Source organism: Oryctolagus cuniculus, chromosome 18 (genome assembly GCF_051225735.1).
Source record: "Oryctolagus cuniculus isolate XC-2025 breed Fujian yellow rabbit chromosome 18, ASM5122573v1, whole genome shotgun sequence".
Classification (NCBI taxonomy): Eukaryota; Metazoa; Chordata; class Mammalia; order Lagomorpha; family Leporidae; genus Oryctolagus; species Oryctolagus cuniculus.
In genome coordinates this window covers 8503462-8525432 of record NC_142884.1, presented here as the reverse complement: position 1 = coordinate 8525432, position 21971 = coordinate 8503462, and the positions used below count along the sequence as shown (strand labels likewise).

The 21971-nt window shown below is 61.5% G+C and overlaps 1 protein-coding gene across 2 annotated transcripts in view; it reads right to left on the bottom strand.

Moving 5' to 3' along the window:
• Positions 1–21971, bottom strand: part of LRRC4B (leucine rich repeat containing 4B) — a 33566-nt gene that overhangs the window by 2191 nt on the left and 9404 nt on the right. Inside the window, exons 1-2 of one of the 2 annotated variants that reach the window (XM_070062999.2) lie at positions 21205–21454; positions 19056–19386 (exon numbers count right to left, since the gene is read on the bottom strand). In XM_070062999.2, the coding sequence (XP_069919100.1) occupies positions 19056–19352 (297 nt within the window). In that variant the 5' untranslated portion in view covers positions 19353–19386; positions 21205–21454. Of the gene's footprint in view, positions 1–19055; positions 19387–21204; positions 21455–21971 lie in introns of those variants that run through there. The other variant, XM_070063000.2, reaches the window with a different exon arrangement.

The window sequence follows — 21971 nt, the reverse complement described above, 5'->3', positions numbered from 1 at the left end:
TCCCTGGGGCTGAGTGTGGGGTGCGGGGCAGACGGGGAGTGGGCATTCCGGGTGCTGCCCGCAAGGTAGCTGTGCAAACGGCAAATGTGGTGAGCAGTGAGCGATTCCACAGCACCAGCAGCTAGCGTGCGGGGCGCACACTCACCCCGCCTCCCGCCTGGGGCACGCCCCCCTCCCCCCGGGGACTTCCACCAGGTGTGGAAAGGGGAGTGCAGACAAGTGTACTTCAGCACAAAGCTGCCTGTTGAAACCCATGATATGCGGTTACCACAACGCACTTGCAGTTCCCCAATGCAGAAGGCCCTGGAATGCCATTCGGTGACAAACCCCATCAGACTCACGGGAGAAATTATGCATTTATATATTCTTTTTTTTTTTTTTTTGACAGGCAGAGTGGACAGTGAGAGAGAGAGAGACAGAGAGAAAGGTCTTCCTTTTGCCATTGGTTCACCCTCCAATGGCCGCCGCAGCCGGCGCGCTGCGGCCGGCGCACTGCGCTGATCCGATGGCAGGAGCCAGGTGCTTCTCCTGGTCTCCCATGGGGTGCAGGGCCCAAGCACCTGGGCCATCCTCCACTGCACTCCCTGGCCACAGCAGAGAGCTGGCCTGGAAGAGGGGCAACCAGGACAGAATCCGGCACCCTGACCGGGACTAGAACCCGGTATGCCGGCGCCGCTAGGTGGAGGATTAGCCTAGTGAGCCGCGGCGCCGGCCCGCATTTATATATTCTAAAGGCAGAGTGACAGAGGGACACACACACACACACACACACACTCTTCCATCTGCTGGTTCACTCCCCAGACGCCCACAAAGCGCCAGGCCCAGCCAGGTCTCCATGTGGGTACCCAAGTGCCCAGGCCGTCCTCCGCTGCCTTCCCAGGCACGTTAGCGGGCAGCCGGATGGGATGCAGGGCCGCCCGGGCTCCCACAGCTCTCCGATACGGGAAGCTGCTGTTGCAGGCGGTGTTGCTGTGCCGCCAACCTCCCCCGCTGACCTTGCTGGGGCCTGGGCACCACGGAAGGGGCAGTGCTGGGCAGGCACGGGGCGGGGGATGGCACGGCGCCAGCCTCGTTCACGACTCTGGGGGGACTCCCACATGGTCTATTCCTATTAAGGCGGACGTGGAGAACTGCAGACAGTGTGCTGTGTAATCACAGTTTCATCAAACTGAAAGTGGAAGAATTAAGTGTCTGCGTGGATTACCAAAAAGCCGGGAAGGAAATCCTCCAAGCCACGCTCAGCAGTGAACTCCAGCTGTTGTTATTTATTTACTTTTTTTTTTTTTTTTGCTCAGTGAGCAAACATTTATAGGCAGGAATAAAAATACAACAAAGAGGGCCGGCGCTGTGGTGTGGCAGGTTACGTCTCCGCCTACAGTGCTGGCATCCCACACGGACGCTGGTTCGAGTCCCTCCTGGATGCTCCACTCCCTGTCCAGCTCCCAGGTGATGGCCTGGGAAGGCAGAGGAGGACGGCCCAGGTGCTCGGGCCCCCCCACCCACGTGGAGACTCGCAAGAAGCTCCTGGCTCCTGGCTTCAGACTGGCTGTCGCAGCCATTTGGGGGAGTGAACCAGCAGATGGAAGATCTCTCTCTATCCCTCTCTCTCTCTTTTTTCTTTAAATATTTATTTATTATTTGAAAAGCAGGGAGAGGGAGAGAGAGAGAAATCTTCCATCTGCCTGGTGCACTCCCCAGATGGCTGCAATGGCCAGAGCCGGGCTGATCGGGAGCCAGGAGCCAGGAGCTTCTTCCAGGTCTCCCACGCGGGTGCAGGGGCCCAAGGACCTGGGCCATCTTCTACTGCTTTCCCAGGCCACAGCAGAGAGCTGGATCGGAAGTGGAGCAGCCGGGACTCAAACCAGCGCCCACATGGGATGCCGGCACTGCAGGCGGAGGCTTTACCCGCTACACCACAGTGCCAGCCCCTTGCCTTTCAAATAAATAAAAGAAGCCTTTTAAAAAACAAAGTTACAAGAAGAAATGTATCTGTGAGGCCTCATCAGAAAGTAGCACTCTTGGCATGGCCCTGGCTGGCGCTAGTGTTGTCATTTTAACTTACCTGGAAGCCACATTAAAAATAGCCCAAACCGGTGAAATACAGTTTAATAATACCCTGAACCTAGCACGTTCAAAGTAGCCTTGCACACGCAATCCAGATGCGGGCCTGGGCGTGAGGAGTGTCCCACATGCTCTCCATACTCTGGGGCCACATGTTCCACAGTGGGGGAGTCACACGGCCTCGGCTAGGGGCCCACGAGCAAGCCTATGGAAAGTATGTGGGGGGGGCGGACTGTGGCTCAGTGGGTCAAGTTGCCGCCTGCAGCCCTGGCCTCCCACGTGGGAGGTGTGAGAGGAGGGCTCTGCTCGGATTCTGACATCCTGCCCAGCAGCTGTCTGCGCCCCCGGGGCCACTCTGGACAGTGTGGAAGGTGCGCCCAGGCCCCCCCCCCCCCCGCCACGCTGTTCCTGTTAGGGTTGGGGAGGAGTGGCGGCTGCCGCGCCCCCGGGAGTAGAGCCCTGGGCCCTGGCCCCTGACCCTTGCTGCGGCCACCCCCAGGATGGCCCCTCGACCTCTGACCCCTGCTCCAGCCCCATGGCCTCCCCAGGCCCCAGAGTGTCTGTGCACCCCAGGCCTCCCACTCACTCCACGCTGGGCGCACCAGGTGGCAACAGCAGTGAGCGCCCATCCTGAGACTCCGCCCCCCAGGGGCTGGCTCTGTGGCCTAGCGGTAAAGCCGCCACCTGCAATGCTGGCGTCACACATGGCGCTGGTTGGAATCCCGGCTGCTCCATTTCCCATCCAGCTCCCTGCTAATGCACCTGGGAAAAGCAGTGGAGGGTGATCCAAGCGTTTGGGCCCCTGCACCCGAGTGGGAGACCGGGATGAAGGGTCTGGCTTCCAGCTTCGGCCTGGCCCAGCGCTGGCTGTTGTGGCCATGTGGGGAGTGAACCAGCGGGTGGAAGATCTGTCTCTCCCTCTCTCTCTGTAACTCCAGTTTTCAAACAAAATAAAGCTTTGAAAAATGAAAAGACTCGGCCCCTGCCCTCGGGCAGTTCTGCCCTCTGCCCTTGTCTCCTGCGCCAGCGGCAGACACCAACTTGCCCAGGACCTCGCACTCGCTGCTCCCTCTGCCGACTACACCCTGGGCACCCTCGCCCGCTCTCTCAGCTCCCGCCTCCAGTGTCAGCTGCTCTGCCCACCCTGCTCAGGGTGCCCCCAGCACCTCCACGCCCCGTGCTGGGCTGTGTGCCCGTCTCCTCCAAGTCCACGCCCCTCCAGGGAGGGCAGGGCCCGGGCCGCACCCCAGGCCTCTCAGCCCACCGGGGCGGCCGGTGTGCTCAGGGCACCAGCGACTCCGGACGCGGCCCCCTCCTCAACGGCCCCCACCTGGGGATCCTCCTGACCACAGCTGAGCCCCACCGCCCATGTGGACAGTGCATTTCCCAGGACGGGAACTGGCAGCCCACTGGGGAGGGGCTCTGTGGTTCAGGGCCGTGGCAGGGAGGGGCTTACAGGCACAACTGGGGGGCAGGCAAGGCACAGGCGGAGCAGACAGCAGGACTGTGGGGGCGGCGGGGGGGGGCGGTGCTGTTTAATAAGCATTGACTGACATCTCCTGGGCTGGGTGCTAGGTTAGGTAGCATAAAAAATGAAGTCACTTTTCATATACCTTGTTTTTCTGGTGATAAAAGTAATATGGGGGCTGGCGCTGTGGCATAGCGGGTAAAGCCTGTGCCTACAGTGCCGGCATCCCATATGGGTGCCAGTTTGAGTCCCGGCTGCTCCACATTTTTTTTTAAAGATTTATTTTATTTGTTTGAAAGAGTTACAGAGAGAAGTAGAGACAGAGAGAGAGGTCCTCCATCCCCTGGTTCACTCCCCAGATGGCCACAATGGCTGGAGCTGTGCCGATCCGAAGCCAGGGCTGCTCCTCTTCGATCCAGCTCCCTGCTGTGGCCTGGGAAAGCAGTGGAAGATGGCCCAGGTCCTTGGGCCCCTGCACCCGCGTGGGAGACCTGGAAGAAGCTCCTGGCTCCCTCTTCGGATCGGTGCAGCTCCGGCCATTGTGGCCATCTGGGGAGTGAACCAGCGGATGGAAGACCCCTCTCTTTGTCTCTACCTCTCTCTGTAACTCTGGCTTTCAAGTAAATAAATACATAAATCTAAAAAAAAAAAAAAAAACTTAAAAAAATATGTAGTCAACTTTAGGCAAATAAACACTAGAGAAAGAGCAGCCAGCCACAGCGGCGCCGTGCAGGGTGAGCGCAGGGATCCACCGCGCTGGCTTTTCCCGGCCTTGTGCCGCCAAGCCCGCCCCCAGCCACGGCGGCAGCCGGCAGCGGATCTGGGCCGGGGCTGCACCCACTCCTGGCCACGGAGCTGGAAACACAAGGAGATCTTTACTTCCTTCGTGCGCCTCTGCGCCCCCCCCCCCCCCACAGTGCGCATGACTGCGGCACGCGCAGGGGGCCGAGGAAGCCCTGTACCGCTTCCCGGGAAGGAGTGCCAGTGGTGTCTGCGCCGGGCCGGGGGCCGGGCTGGACGTGGGGGTGACGGACACCTCCCGAGGCCCCGGCTGCATTGGGGTCGGGGCACCCTGCTGGCAACTCAGGGTGCCTGTGTGAGGCTGGGGGCTGGCTGGGGGCTCTGGGCTGGAGTTCTGGTGCCCCCGCTGCCTCTCAGCCCCCTCTGGGGGCGCCCTCCGTAGCCAAGCACATCGGGGCGTGGCTCCCTCCGTTGAGAGCCTCCAGGGCTGCCCACTGTCCATAGGACCGAGCGCGCCGCTCGCCATGGAGCCCTGCTCTGTCGCGCCCTGGCTGCGGTTTCCGAAACCAAGCGACCAGATGGGGGGCGGACTCTGAAAGGAGCGTCCCCCAGAGTCAGGACAGAGAAGCCAAGCGCCGAGGGGCTGGTGGTCCTGGTGCCAGGGAGACTCCCCAGACAGCGCCCCTCAGCAGGTCCCGGCCACGCCCGGAAGACTCCCAGCACACACCGAGTGTCCCACCTGCTTCTCCCTCCTTCGGGGACTCCCGAGCCCGGAGTCGGCCAGCAGGTCCTCATGGCTCTGTCCCCCTGCACGCCGCCCGCCTGGCCCTGCGTCATTGCCCCCCACCCCGGTCTGCGACTCCCAGAGCTGCGCTGGCCTCTGCCCTCCTGTAGATGCCTCCGCAGCTCTCCAGTGCCCTTGCGCCTCCCCTGCAAGGTCCCCCAGCCGCAGCCTCTCTGTGCACACAGCAGGCAGCACTGGTCCTTGGACCACCTCCGCATCCTTGTCTCCCTCCCGTCGCTTGTATGCTGCATGGGGAGGAAGAGCCGCGAAGGCGCCGTGTGACCGGCGTCTGCCTTCTGTGGGGCCGTCGCAACGTCCTGTGCTGGGGGCTCCATATCCTTGGTGAGATTCGCTCAGCGCAGACTTAGCACCCACCCGCAGGGGTGCACTGAGCACGGGGCGGGGCTGAGGCAGGCTCTGGGCTGAAGGAGGGGGCTGTTGTCCCAGCAGCCACGCAAGGCAGGTGTGGGAAACACACCCCCCCAAAGCCACACAGCCTGGCCCAGCCCCAGCGGTCAGTGTCGTCAGCTGCACCCTCCCTCCTGCCCGCAGCCATCCATCACGCTCCACTCCAGGGACAAGGACAGCAGGCTCAGCGAGGCCAAGTGACTCAGCGGCCAGCGTGCGCCAAGTGTGCGGCTGGGGCTTCCGCCTAAGCACGGCTCTCCAAGTCTCCCCGGCGTCTCTGGACAGGGGCAGGAGCGTGGTGTGCACGGGGGAGAGCCTGCTCCCGGCTCGACACGCTCTGTCCAGGGTGCCAGGGGAAGGGAGGTGAAGTGGGTGGTGGCCCCCCACCAACCCCTTTCGTAATGCACTCAACAACTAGGCGAGGAGTGGGCGTTGTGGCGCAGCGAGTTAGCGGCTGCTTAGGACGCCTGCAGCCCATCTTGGAGCCTGCAATGGGGTCTCACCTTTGCTTCTGCTCCGGCTTCCTGCTAATGTGCACCTCGAGGGGTAGCAGGCGATGGCTCAAGTACCTGGGCCCCTGCACCCATGTGGGAGACCCAGATGCAGCTCCAGGCTCCTGGCTTCAGCGTGGCTCAGCCCTGGCTGTTGCAGGCATTTGGGGGAGTGAATCAGCAGATGGAAGACCTCTCTCTCTCTCTCTCTGCCTTTTATTTTTAAAGTCTATTCACTTAAAAATATTTATTGTATTTATTTGAAAGGCAGAGTTAGCTCTGTAACAGAGACAGAGGTCTTCCATCCACTGGTTCTCTCCCCAGACGGCCGCAATGGCTGGGGCTGGGCCAGGCTGAAGCCAGGAGCCAGGAGCTTCTTCGTCTCCTGCACGGATATGGGGGCCTAAGCGCCCAGGCCATCTTCCTCTGCTTTCCCAGGTGCATGAGCAGGGAGCTGGCTCAGAAGTGGGGCAGCCGGGACAGTCAGGACTCCAACTGGTGCCCATGTGGGTTTAACCTGCTGTGCACGACACCGGCCCCCTGTTTACTGAGGGTGAGGCGGGGGACACGTGGGACACATGGAGTGCCCTGATTCTGCAGGAGGAGAGCAGGTTCCCGTCCCCCCTCCAGGGTCTCTTTGCTGCACTGGCTTTCAGAATGACCCCAAATGCAGTTTCGACCTCACCACGTCCCTGCTCCTGGCTCTCTGTCACCCTCTCCCGGGTGTTGGGGTCCTGCAGAGTCTGCTCCGCTGTCCTCCCCCACCCTGGCCACAGCAGGGAGCCGCACTGGCCTTCCCATGCTTGCCACACCCGGTCCGGCCTGTCCACCTTCCCACAGGCCCTGCCCCCTCCTGGAAGGCCGTCCTCCTGTGTAGACAGTGAGTCTACAGGAGAAGTGGGTCTCTCGGAACCCAGCGTGCTTCGGGGCAGATTTCAGCTGCGGTCTGCAGAGCAAATGGGCCAGAGTGGGCACGCTGCTCCTGCAGGACCCCCCTCCCCCGGGGGCAGCAAGGAGGCGCAGAACCCTCGGCCACACAACGTGCAGCTTCGGGGTCCTGCTTTTCGCCAGGGAGCCCGTGTGTTCCCTGTTAAAGTTCCACCGCCTTTCCTTGGCTTAGGGTTTGTCATCATTTTTACTTTCATCCTGTTCTGTCCTCATGTTTTTATAGGTCTAGGATTTTCTCTAATTCAGTCTGGAAAACCTATATCCTTTAACTGGAAGTTTGGTCCATTTACATTTATTGTAATTAGTCAAATATTTGGAATTATTACTAGTTTTGTGCTCTTTGCCCTGGTTTCTCTCTCTCTCTCTCTCTCTCTCTCTCTCTCTTTCTGACAGATAGAGTTAGACAGTGAGAGAGAGAGAGACAGAGAGAAAGGTCTTCATTCCATTGGTTCAACCCCCAAATGGCCGCTATGGCTGGAGCTGTGCTGATCCGAAGCAGGAGCCAGGTGTTTCCTCCTGGTCTCCCATGCAAGTGCAAGGCCCAAGCACTTGGGCCATCCTCCACTGCCTTCCCGGGCCACAGCAGAGAGTTGGACTAGAAGAGAAGCGACCAGGACAGAACCAGTGCCCCAATCAGGACTAGAACCTGGGGCCCATATGGGATGCCGGTGCTGCAGGTGGAGGATTAACCAAGTGAGCCATGGCGCTGGCCCCTCCCTGGTTTCTTAACCCATTCTTTTCCTTTTCCTGTCTTTCATGTTGATGAGTGTCTCCCAATGTGTGCTGTGCTGTTTTAGAACCCACGTGTTCCTCCCTTCTTTCAGTGGCTACAATTTAACCTGCACGCTGCAAGGCCAACCCCAGCCAATGCCTTTCTTCTCCTCCCCAAAAATCCAAGGCTGAGTCCTCACTAATGGCAAAGCAAAGAACGCAGCTGGGGGCTCCCGGGCACTCGGAGTGGGAGCCACTGTCGGCCAGGCGCCCGCCTGCTCCGTGTCCTCGACCACGCTAAATGCTCTCAGGTCTCCATCGGTCCTGGAGGACTCCCGGCCCATGGGGGTCATCAGCCACGTGTCCACCGCCCACCCCCTCCGGGGGAACAGACACATAAAGTCACGAATCCCCAGTGTCACAGCTCCAAGGCGGCAGAACCAGGACCCAAAGTCTCCCCCACTGTCCGCCCCCCCCTGCCGGCGCTGGGCTGCCCGTGGGCGGCTGCAGTGTCACCCACTCATCCCTCCCCGCCTCGTCTGCTGTGTGACTGCCAGGCGAAGGTGCCACGCCGTGCCCGGGGGCCTCAGCTGTGGGCAAGAACACACAGAGCCCAGCGTCCGGGGGGCACAGGCAGGACACCCATGCTCACGACCACTGAGCTGCAGCGGTGTAGACGGGCGGTCCCGGCCGGTGTAGATGGGCTGGCTCCCCTCTAGGCGCAGTTGGCAAGCCCCCAGGTGAGCGGATCCCCATGGGCTGGGTCGTCCCCGTGGCCCTGACAGAGAGCAGCACGGGAAGGCTGGGGATCCCCTGCCCCTCACCGTGACAGCTGTGGCCTGACCAGGGCGGCATGGATATGGCGAAAGAGCTAAACCCGGGGTCCGCTCTGACCGCCGCCCAGCCACCCCTGCCTGAGCCCACCCCCACGCTTGCCAGGCTCCAGCTGTGAGCAAAGACAAAGCCAAGAACCAGGCAAGGGCACGTGGCCCATCGGGGCTGCCTCCCGACCCCACCTGTTCAGGGGCGGGGAAACATTACTGAAGCCCAACAAAGCCCCACTCCGTTCCTTCGGGCTTTTAAGAAAATAAACTGTCAAGAAATCCTTTATTAAGAAATTCGACTGTGGTAGGAAAATGATTAAAGGAATTGCTCATCTTAACCTTATTAAGACAAATTGGCTTTATATGTTTGGAACGTAACGAACCGAGAACAAAAGTTCACTCAGCGTACTGGGTTTTGTTTTTTGCCATTTTTTTTAACATTTAGATTAAAAAAAATGCTATTTCTCCCACCAGTGGTTTTTAGGAAGACGTCTCCGATTTCTCCCTCACCGCCGAGAAAGCGCCACGCGTCCCCCTGCTCACTAGGGACCCCCGACTGCCCCGAGATGGCCCTCGTCCCTCCCCCTGCCCGTTCCCCCATCCAGGAGTCTGGCAGGCCGGGCCCTGTCCTGGGCTGAGTCTGACCTTGGCTCCCTGGAGGAGCCGGGCCGGGGTCTGACCCCGGTGTGAGAGTGGGCTGGTAAGACCTGCAGGGGTGAGGCAGCAGAGGGTGAGGGGAGGGCGCAGGCCGCCCCCTGTGCACACCGCACTGCATTTGTTCACTCTCTGTCCACCCAGCCTCCCCACGGGTGGGGCCTGCAGGGGCGCCTGGCAGCTGGGAGGCGCTGGCCAAATGGACCAGGGGCCGAGCTGGATGCTACCGAAGTACCAGCGGGGGCTGCTGGGGCACAGGAGGAGCGGGGTGCAGGCAGGGCCCTGGGGGTCTCCTCCCCGGGTTTCTCACGCCTGGTATGGGGGGGGGCTGGCCGGCATCTGGTGCCCAGCAGAGGGCGCCACTGAGGTTGGCGCAGCTGGGAGCGCTGGGCCCGCCCGCAGTCTGCACAGGGCCAGGTGGGAAGGGGTCCCCATGAGGGGTAATACAGGGCCTCTGGTGGGGCCGGGGGACAGACAGGCCAGGTGGCCAGGAGGAAGCGGGCTGAGCCCAGTCCACTGTCGCCACGGCGTCACGCACAGGCTGTCTGTGCGCCGGTCTCCCCGCTCGTGCCCCCCCAGCCCGCCCCATGCAACCCCCTAGGGTCGGGGCAACCAGGCTGTCCCCCAGCCCAGGAGGCAGCCTGGGGAGGTGAGGCCTTGATGTCCCTGGTGGAGGACAGAACAGGGGTCTTGTGCCTCTGGCGGCCTCTGTCTGCTCAGTGGGTGACGGCCCTGAGCCCTGCGGGACCGTGGGGGGCTCTGCGGGACGTGAGCATTTGTCAGCCTCACTCTTGTTCCCGGCACCAGCAGGCGGTGGAGACTGACGCACAGTGTGACCAATGGGCTTGGGGGGCCCCCGGAACCAGCAGGGCTCCAAGGAGGTGAGACGCTTGTGTGTCGGGCAGGACCAGGTCTCGCTGTCACCCAGGTGCCTCCGTCTACACGCGCAGCCCCTGTGACCAGGGGCTGCCAGCATCCCCGTTTCCCTGGTGACAAGCCGAGGCCCTGAGGTCCCACAACGTGCCCAAGGCCACCCAGCCAGCACGCCGCGGAGTCACCGTTCTGCCCAGAGGCGAGTGCTAGTGTCAGCAGGTGACCAGGACCGCGGAGGGGTGCTCCAGGCGGGGAGGGGCGCTGAGCGGGGTGGGGGGTGGTCAGCACGCTGCAGGCGGAGGGCTCACAGCAGGCCTAGGACAGGGCAGCGGGGGGACGGAAGCGGAAGGAGGCAGACTGCTCTGACTGCTCCACGGGTCCTGGGGGGAGTGGCAGGGGCGTGGTCAGACCGGGGGCCGGGCAGTGGGGCACCAAGGCCAGCACAGGACCTCAGGGCGAGCAGCAGGAACTGCCCCCAAGCGGCCTGAGTGGGAAAAGGTTCAGAATCTAAACTCAAGCAGGAGGGGCCGGCGCTGTGGTGCAGTGGGTTAACGCCCTGGCCTGAAGTGCCGGTGTCCCAAATGGGCGCCGGTTTGAAACCCAGTGCTCCACTTCCGATCCAGCTCTCTGCTGTGGCCTGGGAAAGCAGTAGAAGATGGCCCAAGTGCTTGGGCCCCTGCACTCGTGCGGGAGACCCGGAAGAAGCTCCTGGGTCCTGGCTTCGGATCGGCGCAGCTCTGGCCATTGCAGCCAACTGGGGAGTGAACCAGCGGATGGAATACCTCTCTCTCTCTCTCTCTCTCTCTCTCTCTCTCGACCTGGGGCTTCGCGTGCCCTTATGGGCCTGTGCTCCGTGACCATCTTTGGGGCCACCTTTCCCGCCGTGGGCCCTGTCTGTCTGTTACACGGAAGGCAGGGCCATTGTGGGCGCGCAGAGGGTTAAGCTGCAGCCTGCATCGCCACTGGCGTCCTGGCTCCCAGATAATGCACCTGGGAAAGCAGCAGGGGACGGCCCAAGAGCTTGGACTTCCGCCACCCACGTGGGAGACCCGGATGGAGCTCCAGGCTCCTGGCTTTGGCCTGGCCCAGCCCGGCCATTGTGGCCATTTGGGGAGTGAACCAGCGGATGGAGAATCTCTCTCCCTCTGCCTCTTCCTCTGCTTCTGGCTTTCAAATAAATAAATTTCAAATAAATAAATAACAAATCATAAAAAAGAGACACCAAAAAGTAGCAGAGTGACAAGTGGGGAAGCTGAGGCTGAGTCCAGGTCTCGCAGGGCTCAGGGCCGGCCCACAGGGGCCACACTGGCTGGGCGGGCCGGGACAGGTCCCTCAGAGCCGCCTGGGCCTCCGTCCCCACACCTGTGACACCTCTGTCCCTCCCCCGGGGAGGGGGGCTGTCAACGACCCCTCCAACCCTCCCCGCCAGGCTGCACAAACCTCAGGTCTTTCTTCCCTCTCCAGGGAAAGGCGAGGAAATCCCACCACGGACTCCCCCAGCCTCTGCCAGGCTTCAAAACGTCCACGGGAAATGGAATTAAAAGATAAGCCTATTGTGGTGCCAAGAAAAAAAAATAGGAAATCCGAGGCTAACCGAGGTCTTTGGAAAGTTCACAGAAAATGTGCATTATGAAAAAAAGCCTGCGCACGGCTTACCATTTTCTTTTCTCCAAAACAAACGACTTTGGAGTCCATCTTGCACAAACTTTTTGAAGTACTCCGTACAGCACTTTGTACTTAGTATGCTTACTTTGCTCAAATTACAAAGAATATTAAATGTTCTCACGGAAGGTTTTGAGAAGAAAGAAAATCAAAGCAGAAAGTCAGTCTCTCCGGCCACCCCAGGACGAAGAGAAAGGCCTGCTGCCCCCTCTGGTGCTCCCGGGCCTTTCACGAAATTATTACTGAGTTTTTAAAACAGACTGACAGCCCTCTTTGCATCCTTTGAAAACTCGGTATTCTGCTTTGGGCATTTCTTCAAAACTCCATTTTTTAAATTTTTTATTTATTTATTTTTTATTTTTTTGACAGGCAGAGTGGACAGTGAGAGAGAGAGACAGAGAGAAAGGTCCTCCTTTGCCGTTGGTTCACCCTCCAATGGCCGCCGCGGCCGGCGCACCGCGCTGATCCAATGGCAGGAGCCAGGAGCCAGGTGCTTCTCCTGGTCTCCCATGGGGTGCAGGGCCCAAGCACCTGGGCCATCCTCCACTGCACTCCCAGGCCACAGCAGAGAGCTGGCCTGGAAGAGGGGCAACCGGGACAGAATCCGGCGCCCCGACCGGGACTAGAACCCTGTGTGCTGGCGCCGCTAGGTGGAGGATTAGCCTAGTGAGCCGCAGCGCCGGCCAAAACTCCATTTTAAAGAACAGAAACCTCCCCTGGTGGGCTGTGCAGGGAGAGGCACAGCGGCTAAGAGGGCGCCTGTGCCACCCAGCCCCCTTTCAGAGTGCCCGAGTTCGAGTCCTGGCCCCCGTCCCAGCCCAGCTCCCTGCTGCCAGCGCCCTGGGAGGCGGCAGGTGATGGCCCACGGGTCCGAGGCCCTGCTTCCTATGTGGGACCCCGGGACGGAGGTCCTGGCTCTTGTAGGCGGTTGAGGAATGAGCCAGCAGCCGGAAGATCTCTGTCTGTCTCTGTCTTTCAAATAAAATGAGAATAAACGTTTGGAAAGAGCACGGCTGACCACGCCCCCACTGTCGGGGACCCTCGTGGCCTTGGATGGTTCCCTGGATGGAGCCACATTTCCTCCCTGTGGCCTTGCGGGGGTCCTCAGGAGGCCCGGGGCAGCCCACTGGACGCCTGGGCGGCTGCAATGGGGTTTTGTTAAATTAAGTGCATTGCATATCCCATGACCCAGCAATCCCCGCCGGGAATATATTCCGAAGAAACAGCTCCCCGAGGGCTCCCGATTGAGGTTTGTGGTGGGGAAGCCGGCGGCCGCCTGCACGTCTGCTGGGGCGGGGGAGCGCTGGGCTCCCTCCCAGGAGCGGCTAAGGCAGCGGGCTCGCCACCGACCCAGGGACGCCACAGCCGGGTGGAAGCATCGAGACAAAGAAAGAAGGGGACCCAAAACACAGCTTCATCCACATAAATGAGAAACACGCGCACACAAAGCCACAGTAAGCACTTTTTTGCAAGAACACACACACACACACACACACACACACACACACACAGAGTCCCACGGTAAACTCAATCAGGGCTGCCTACCAGGAGCAGGGGCAGGGAGCGAGCAGCAGAGGTGGACCCTGCCAGGGGCTTCCCACTGGGCCTGCCTACACTCTGCCCCCTGAGCCAGTGCCCAGTGCCAGCCCGCGGCTCCCCGGGGCGGCACACCTGGTGTGAGCGGCGGCCGCAAGGCAGAGGGTCCACACCTCTCCCTCGGGAGGCGTCTCCAGAGCCCCCCAGCTTGGGTAGCACCCATCTCCGCAGCGACAAGGGAGACCCGCAAAAGACTGATGACTTTTTAAAAAGAAGGCCTCCATCCTACCCGCGGGGGCTGCCGGCTGTCCCCGTCACGTTAAACCCCAGAGTGGACCACAGCGTCCCAGGGAGAGGCTAGCCCCACCACTCAGGGCTCATAAGTGGCGCGCAAACTCCCTGTGTGACTGCGGCCGCCCGCACTGCGCTGCCCAGGAGCAGGTGACAGGGACCGCTGTCCTCGGGCAGGAGCTGCAAGGAGTTGCCTCCGGCTCCGGCGACACAGGTGGTCCCAGGGCCTCAGCTAAGCACCCGGGCCTTCCATCCAACCAGGCACCTGCTGCGCCACAGGCCCCGCCCGCGGCAAGACGACCCCTGAGTGGCCAGCTGACTGGGGAGGCTCTGAAACCCGCAGAATCCCTCCCAGTCTAGGGGTGCCTGGTCCAGGTCTGGGGGTGTGTGGGGTGGGCCGTGAGGGCAGAGGGCCCGCACACAGCCCTCGCATCTCGGGGGAGTGCCTCTGCGGTCCTCCCCCTGACCCCGCGGCTCCATGCCCAGGAGTTTGTCCCAGGGATTCCAGAATGAGCCCGAGGATGTTCACCGCGGTGTTGTTTACATGGATTGTACACTGCAAACGAGGCGCCAGTTACACCTGCCCACGCCCTGGGGCCCGGGCAGCCATTATGACATCACAGAGGAGACGACAAGTTCATGGTGATGCCGCTCGGTGCCAAATGCCAGCTTTCCATCGACACGGAATAGTGATTCCATTTTTTCCCTCAAAATAAGAAAAGACAAAAACCTAAAAAAAAATCTATTTATAAGACGGTGCTTCCCGTGCAACCGACAGAGTGTGCAGGGACGGAGCCAGTGTCCTGTGCTGTGGATTTATGGCTGGCTGGCTTTGGTCTCTGTTTTTACTTAGGTGTGATTTCTAAATTAATGTGTGTTCATCCCGTAATAAATAATTAAATATGCATTTGCATAGGCACAGGGAAGAGCCAGGAAGATATTAAAGTAAATGTAAACAGTAGTGGGGCCGGTGCTGTGGCGTAGCGGGTAAAGCCACCACCTGCAGTGGCCGGAACCCCGTGTGAGCGCTGGTTCGAGTCCCGGCTGCTCCACTTCCAATCCAGCTCTCTGCTGTGGCCTGGGAAAGCAGTGGAAGATGGCCCAAGTGCTTGGACCCCCGCACCCACATGGGAGACCCGGGAGAAGCTCCTGGCTCCTGGCTTCAGATCATCCCAGCTCCAGCTGTTGTGGCCTTTTGGGGAGTGAACCAGCATATGGAAGACCTCTCTCTCTCTCTCTCTCTCTCTGCCTTTGCCTCTCTGTAACTCTGCCTTTCAAATAAATACATAAATCTTAAAAAAAAAAAAAATAAACAACATGAGCCCAAAGAGTAGATCAGGAACTGAGACAAAGTTGTTCTGTTTTTTCTCTTTCTTTCTTTCTTTCTTTCTTTCTTTCTTTCTTTCTTTCTTTCTTTCCTTCCTTCCTTCCTTCCTTCCTTCCTTCCTTCCTTCCTTCCTTCCTTCCTTCCTTCCTTCCTTTCTTTCTTTCTTTCTTTCTTTCTTTCTTTCTTTCTGACAGGCAGAGTGGACAGTGAGAGAGACAGAGAGAAATGTCTTCCTTTGCCGTTGGTTCACCCTCCAATGGCCGCCGCGGCCGGCGCACCGCGCTGATCCGATGGCAGGAGCCAGGTGCTTCTCCTGGTCTCCCATGGGGTGCAGGGCCCAAGCACTTGGGCCATCCTCCACTGCACTCCCTGGCCACAGCAGAGAGCTGGCCTGGAAGAGGGGCAACCGGGACAGAATCCGGCGCCCCGACTGGGACTAGAACCCGGTGTGCCGGCGCCGCAAGTGGAGGATTAGCCTAGTGAGCCGCGGCGCCGGCCGACTAAGTTGTTCTTAAAAAAAAAAAAAAAAAAAAAGGCAAAACAGGGACTGGCGCTGTGCCTCAATGGGTTAAAGCCCTGGTCTGAGGCACCGGCATCCCGTATGGGCACTGTTTCAAGTCCCGGCTGCTCCACTTCCGGTCCAGCTCTCTGCTGTGGCCTGGGAAAGCAGTAGAAGATGGCCCAAGTCCTTGGGCCCTGCACCCACGTGGGAGACCCGGGAGAAACTCCTGGTTCCTGGCTTCAGATTGGCGCAGCTCCAGCCGTTGCAGCCATCTGGGGAGTGAACCAGCGGATGGAAGACCTCTCTCTCTCTCTCTCTCTCTCCTCTCTCTGTGTAACTCTGACTTTCGAATAAATAAATAAATCTTTTTTAAAAAAGTTAACAGTAGCTAGTTATGTCTAGATGGTGGGAGTAGGGGTGATTTTTGCTTTCTTTGTAACTTGGACTCTTCCGGCGTTCCTGTTGGAGCTGGCAGTTGGCCCAGTGGTTCTGAGCCCTGCGTCTCACACTGGAGCTCCTGCGGTCAGTTGCCGGCTTGGGCTGCAGTGCCCAGCTTCCTGTCAGCGCAGACCCTGGGAGGCAGCCGTGACTGCGTAAGTGACTGGGTCCCTGCCGCACACAAGGGAGACCTGGATGGCGCCCCGGCTCCCGCTCTGGCTGTGGCCCAGCCCTGGTCATTGTGAGTCAGTGGATGGGAGCGCTCTCTGCCTCTCAAATAAATAAAAAGTATTTTTAAGAGGATTTATTTATGTATTTGAGAGGCAGAGTTACAGAGAGGGGGGAGAGACAGAGAGAGAGAGGTCTTTCACCTGCTGGTTCACTCCCCAAATGGCCACAACAGCCCGAGCTGGGCCTATCCGAAGCCAGGAGCCAGGAGCTTCCGCTGGGTCTCCCACGTGGGTGCAGGGTCCAAGGACTTGGGCCATCTTCTACTGCTTTCCCGGCCACAGCAGAGAGCTGGGTCGGAAGTGGAGCAGCCAGGACTTGAACTGGCGCCCAAATGGGATGCCAGCACTGCAGGCGGAGGCTTATTCTACTATGCCAGCTCCATAAAAAAAAGTAATTAAAACAATCTTTTGGCTGGCGCCGTGGCTCACTAGGCTAATCCTCCGCCTGTGGCGCCGGTACTCCAGGTTCTATTCCCGGTTGGGACGCCAGTTCTGTCCCGGTTGCTCCTCTTCCAGGCCAGCTCTCTGCTGTGGCCCGGGAGTGCAGTGGAGGATGGCCCAGGTCCTTGGGCCCTGCACCCCATGGGAGACCAGGAGAAGCACCTGGCTCCTGGCTTCGGATTGGCGCAGTGCGCCAGCCATAGCGGCCATTTCGGTGGTGAACCAACGGAAGGAAGACCTTTCTGTCTCTCTCTCTCACTGTCTAACTCTGCCTGTGGGGGGGGGGGGGGAAAGAAAAGTAAAAAGAAAAGCAATCATTTTAAATGAAAATTTATTTATGTATTTTGAAAGTCAGAGAAAAAGGGTGAGACAGAGAGAGGTCTTCAACCCACGGGTTCCCTCTCCAAGTGGCTTCATGGCCAGTGCTGAGCAGGCCAAAGTCAAGAGCCAGGAGCTTCATCCAGGTCTCCCACGTGGGTGCAGGGGCCTGAGCGCTTGGGCCATCTTCTGCTGCTTTTCCTAGGCCATTTATCAGGGAGCTGGATCAGAAGTAGAGCAGCTGGGACTTGAACTGGCACCCATGGAAGAGGCCGACATCACAGGAGGCAGCGTTACCCACTACACTGGCCTCTTACACATCTTTGAAAGTTATTCCTATTTATTTATTTATTTATTTGACAAGCAGAGTTAGACAGTGAGAGAGACAGAGAGCAAGGTCTTCCTTCCGTTGGTTCACCCCCCAAATGGTTGCTACAGCCGGTGCACCACGCTGATCCGAAGGCAGGAGCCAGGTGCTTCTCCTGGTCTCCCATGGGGTGCAGGGCCCAAGCACTTGGGCCATCCTCCACTGCACTCCCAGGTCACAGAAGAGAGCTGGCCTGGAAGAGGGGCAACCGGGACAGAATCCGGCGCCCATATGGGATGCCGGCACTGCAGGCGGAGGATTAGCCAAGTGAGCCACGGTGCTGGCTCCCTTATTTTTTAAAAACAAAGCAGCCACCCCTCTTGTTGCTGGGGAGGTGCTCCCTAAGGAGGTCAACTGCACTGCACATTGACGAGGCCCCCGTGTGCCCCAAACTCAGGAGGGCCCGGCGGGCTTTGCAGGTGCATTTGCTTTGGTGCCGAGTTTGAGACGGACGCATGCGCACCGACCCCTCCTACACTGTCCATCGCTGCAGGCCGTGCTGCCTGGCGGTGGCAGCGGCCTCAGGGCAGGCGCAGGAGCCCCCAGGAATGCCTAGCCCCCTTCTTCATCCCCTACCACCATCCACTTCAGGGTACGCTTGGCGACATATGCCACAGAAGGGACACGTGGACCTGTGCATGGTTGTAAGGAGCTCAAATGCACAGGGCACTCAGCAAACGGCCCTGGGACTGAAGAGGGAGCCGTGCAGGCGTGCGCTGGCCTCGGCTGCCCCTTGCGCACCCCTGCCACCCGTCTGTCTATCCGATTCTGCTTCCTGCCCCTCTGGGACGCAGGCAGCTGGGGGCACAGGGCAGAGCCCGCTGGGCACACAACAGAGGCAGCTGGCGACTGACGAACAGATGAGGCAGGACCTCGGGGGCACAGGGCTCAGGCAGGGGACAGCGAGTGTGCCGAGGGCCAGCCTCAGGCAGCCACAGACAGCCAGGCTGCGGCTGCAGCTGTGGCCCAAAGCACAAGGCTAGCAGGTGCACCTGGCCCTAAGGACAAGGTCCTGCAGGGGGAGTGAGACCGAAACTCCCCACAGCCACCCAGGAAGGGGCTGTCCCCGGGAGCCCCTCTCTCGCCTGAATCTGGCTCTCCCGGACGGTCAGACGGCGGCTGCTGACCCTCACCGCTTCCCAATGCCCAAGCAGGAAGAGCTGCAGTCAGAGAGGGGGCCAGGCCCAGGCAGTCCGGGGCCTGCACAGGGAGCATCCTTCTCTCCCGCCACAGGGGGCGGGGAGCGGAGGGCACTGACCATTGCCTTTCAAACAGTGGCGCTGGCAGGGGCCCTGCCCGCTCCTGGAATATCTGGCAATGCCTGAAGACACTTCTGGGACTGGGGCTTGGCGGCCTTGGCCAGGACAAGCACCCGCCCTGGGCCCCACCTCGCAGGGTGATCAGGCCCCAGACGGCAGCAGAGCAGGGGCTCAGAGCCCTGCGTCAGATCGGCCCAGCTCTGCCCGCGAGCGACGATCAATCGCCAGACGCAACACTGCCACACCAGGCCCCCGATTCCCACACAGCTCCAGGAGACGGATGCCGCCACGGGCGCCCGCCGACTGAATGACCCAGTGCCTGCCCAGCACTAAGACCCTGGCCGCACACCACCAGGCAGGGGCTCTTGTCCCCATTTCTCAGATGAAGAAACACATCCAGTCACGTCGCCGCAGGCCCACGGCCACCCGGGGGGTCCCCCGGGAAGGGTCGCTCTCAGCACCAGGGAGCCAGGGCTCAGGCAGGCTAATGCCATCGTCACCCCCCCCCCGTGGTGGGGGAGGGGCCGGCACCCGGCCGCTGGAATGGGCTGTGTTTTGCAACCCCGATAGCTTGGAGCCCACCGGGGAAGTCCGTGAGACCCAATGCGCCTCCCAGGCGCGGGCGAGGGGATGCGTGCGACCCAATGCGCCTCCCAGGCGTGGGGGAGGGGATGCGTGCGGAGGGCCCCCCGCCCCCGGCCGTGGCCGCCCGCCCACTCACCTGGATGCTGTTCTCCTGCAGGTTCAGGTACCGAGTGTTGACAGGGATGCTGGCCGGCACTTCGGCCAGCTCCCTCCGCGTGCAGATCACCCGGCTGGCCTGGTTGCTGCAGGAGCAGGCCGCGGGGCAGGAGGTGGCCGGCGGGGAGCCTCCTCCAGCGGCGGCTGTCACGGCCACACCGCCCCCGCCGGCCCCCAGGGGCGGAGAGAAGAGCCAGAGGAAGAGTAGGGCCCCGTGGGGCCAGGACATCCTACCGGGCGGCAGCGGGGGGCACGGGGAGCCGCGGGCACGCGCCATCCTCACTGTTCATGCTCCACCTGGGCGCTGGGGGCTGCGAGGGAGAGAGAGGGGAAGAGACTCCGTGAGGGACAGGGGCTCGCATCACCCCCTCCCTGCCCGGTGCCCGGCACGGGACCCAGAGGCCGCCACAGGGGCCGGCGGGGCAGACCTGTCCCTGCAGGGAGACCATGCCCCCTGTGCGGACGGAAGGCAGAACCGAGGGCGAGGGACGGGAAGTGCCGGCCGCGGCCACTTGCACTAAGTAGGAAAAGTCAGCCGCACTCAAAACCTAGGGCCCTGTGAGATCTCAAGCGGCAGATGAACAGGTAGGGGAGGGGTGAGCGGGGCAGACAGCGCAGGTGGCAGAGGGGGAAGCGGGAGGCAGGCTGTGAGGGTCAGGACCTGGCTCGGCCCCCTGCGCCAGCCTCCGGGGTCCCGGCCCAGCCACCGAGCCCCTCCTCCTTGTCCTGTGGTCAGACGGAAAGGGGGACGTGGGGAGCAGCAAGGTGCCAGCCAAGGCGACCGCTGAGGTGGCAGTGTGGGCAGACGAGGGCCAAGGCGACAGCGGGGGAGGACGGGCCACAGCAGCCCCCATGTGCCTTGAGACGCAACTGCTCAAGGCCAAGACAGCGTCTAGTGGGACCTGTGCCAGCAGCTGCCGCAAGACGGTGCTGGGGGGTTGACCGAGCAGGGACAGGCCCAGGACCCTGCCCAAGGACCCTGCCTCTGAGCTGGGGGGCGCTGAGAGTCGCTGCCCCCCTCCCCAAGCCGCCCTCCCCCGTCCATTTCCAGGGCTGTGGTGAGCACGAGGCACGCTCATCACAGCGATAATGCCGACGCGGATGACAGGAATAATAGTAATACTGGGTGCTGGGAAGGGGCAAGCCTTGCCCCGCGCCGCGCGCCCCGGCTGTCTCCCGGAAGCCTCGCGGCAGCCATGGGGGGCAGCTCGGTGCCCAGTCTGCAGAGGTGGAACGGCTCGCCCAAGGGCACGGAGCAGGCCTGCTGGTTCCGGGGCCACTCCTCTGGCTCCGAGCCCTCCTTCCCACACAGCGTCACCTCCAAGCACGGGCGAATGTACCTACACCAGCGGGCTCTGCCAACACACGCCGGCCCCAGAGGGTCCCTGGGAGAGGGGGGAGAGGGGAGTGCCACACACACACACACACACACACACTGCAGCGCCAGGCACGCCCTCACACCGTGGACCCCAGACCCACACGCTCACGCACACATGCACACACACAGCCCACTCGGCACGTCCTCACACCATGGACCCCAGACCCACGGACACGGGACCCCCCCAGATGTACGCTCCCCCCCCCACATGCACACACACACTCACTCCTGCAGTTCCCAGATCATCCTAACCCAGAAAAAATGTGTGTGCCCCTGTGCACATGGGAACAAGAGCTAGAAGCAGAGACGGAGACAGAGGGCGAGCCGGAGTTTGGCTCTCTGTGCGCCCTGCAGGCTGTTTTTCTGCCCCAGAAGCTGGGGTTCTCTGTGTGTCTGGGCTGTCCATGCCAAGGCGGGGGTGGGGGTCCCCATCTCCCCACAGGTGAGCAGGCAGCTTTCCGCTCCCTTCTTGTCCTGGGTCTCCATTCCGACAAAGATCCGGACCCCTCCTTAAGCCAAGGGGCTGGCGCCACCCACCAGGGCCAGGCTCCGAGGCTGCCCCCCAGCCCCCGCAGTGCCCGCGAAGCCAAGGCACCCTCTGGGGCGGCTGTGTCTCTGCCTCCGCATCTGTCCCCATCTCTCCCGCCGCCAGCCCCCTCCCCCATCGCGGCTTCTGCAGCAGGCTCCCTCCCCTTTCCACCCTCGCCGTCCTTGTCTCTTCCCCCAGCCCCCCACCGCGAGGGACACTCACCCTGGTGGCTCGGAGGCTTCCGCTGGGCCTCTCCCTGCGCCCCAGGCCCCCCCTCCGCATGCGGGGGGCTCTCTCGCCCTGTTTTCCAGGCTCTCGTCGAGGTGGTGCTGGGGGGGGCGCAGGGGCTTCCTGGGTCTCCCCGCGCCCCCCCCTCCCGGCCTGCCGCCTTTCCCACCCCAGGAGGCCGTCCTCTGGCCACTGCAGCAGTCCTCAGCTTGCCTCCCCTGCCTCCTGCCACCCCCACTCCCGCCTCAGCCGCCGCTCGGCCCCCCTCCCCGCCTCCTCCTCAACCCACCAGCCCCAGCCCCCTCAGCGCCCTCCCGGCCCCGCTAGGTCCCTCTCTCGGCCTCTGGTCCCCGGCCCCCCCTGGCTCCCCCCTTCACTGTCTCGCCGGCCTCAGGACCACCAGGCCCCCTCTCTCTTTCTCTTCCATCTCCCCTCACTCTCGCCCCACCCTCATCACCCGCCTGCAGTCAGTCCCTGTCTGTCCGTCCGTCTCGGTCTCCCCTGGCCCTGTCTCTCTCGCTCTCTATGCGATTACAATTTCTGGTCACACGGCAGTGCAGAGCCAAGCTGTGCCTCAGCTCCCTCCCTCCCCGCCCCCTCCCTCTTTCTTTCTCTCCTTCTGCTCGGGGAGGGCACCTCTCCTCCCTCCCTCCCTCCCTCCCCCCTTCCCTGCGAGCACGGGGAGGGGGTGTCTCCCCCTCTGCTGCTAATCAAAGGCTCCGTTATCTAATTAACCCATTGGTTCTGGGCAGCCGGGAAGG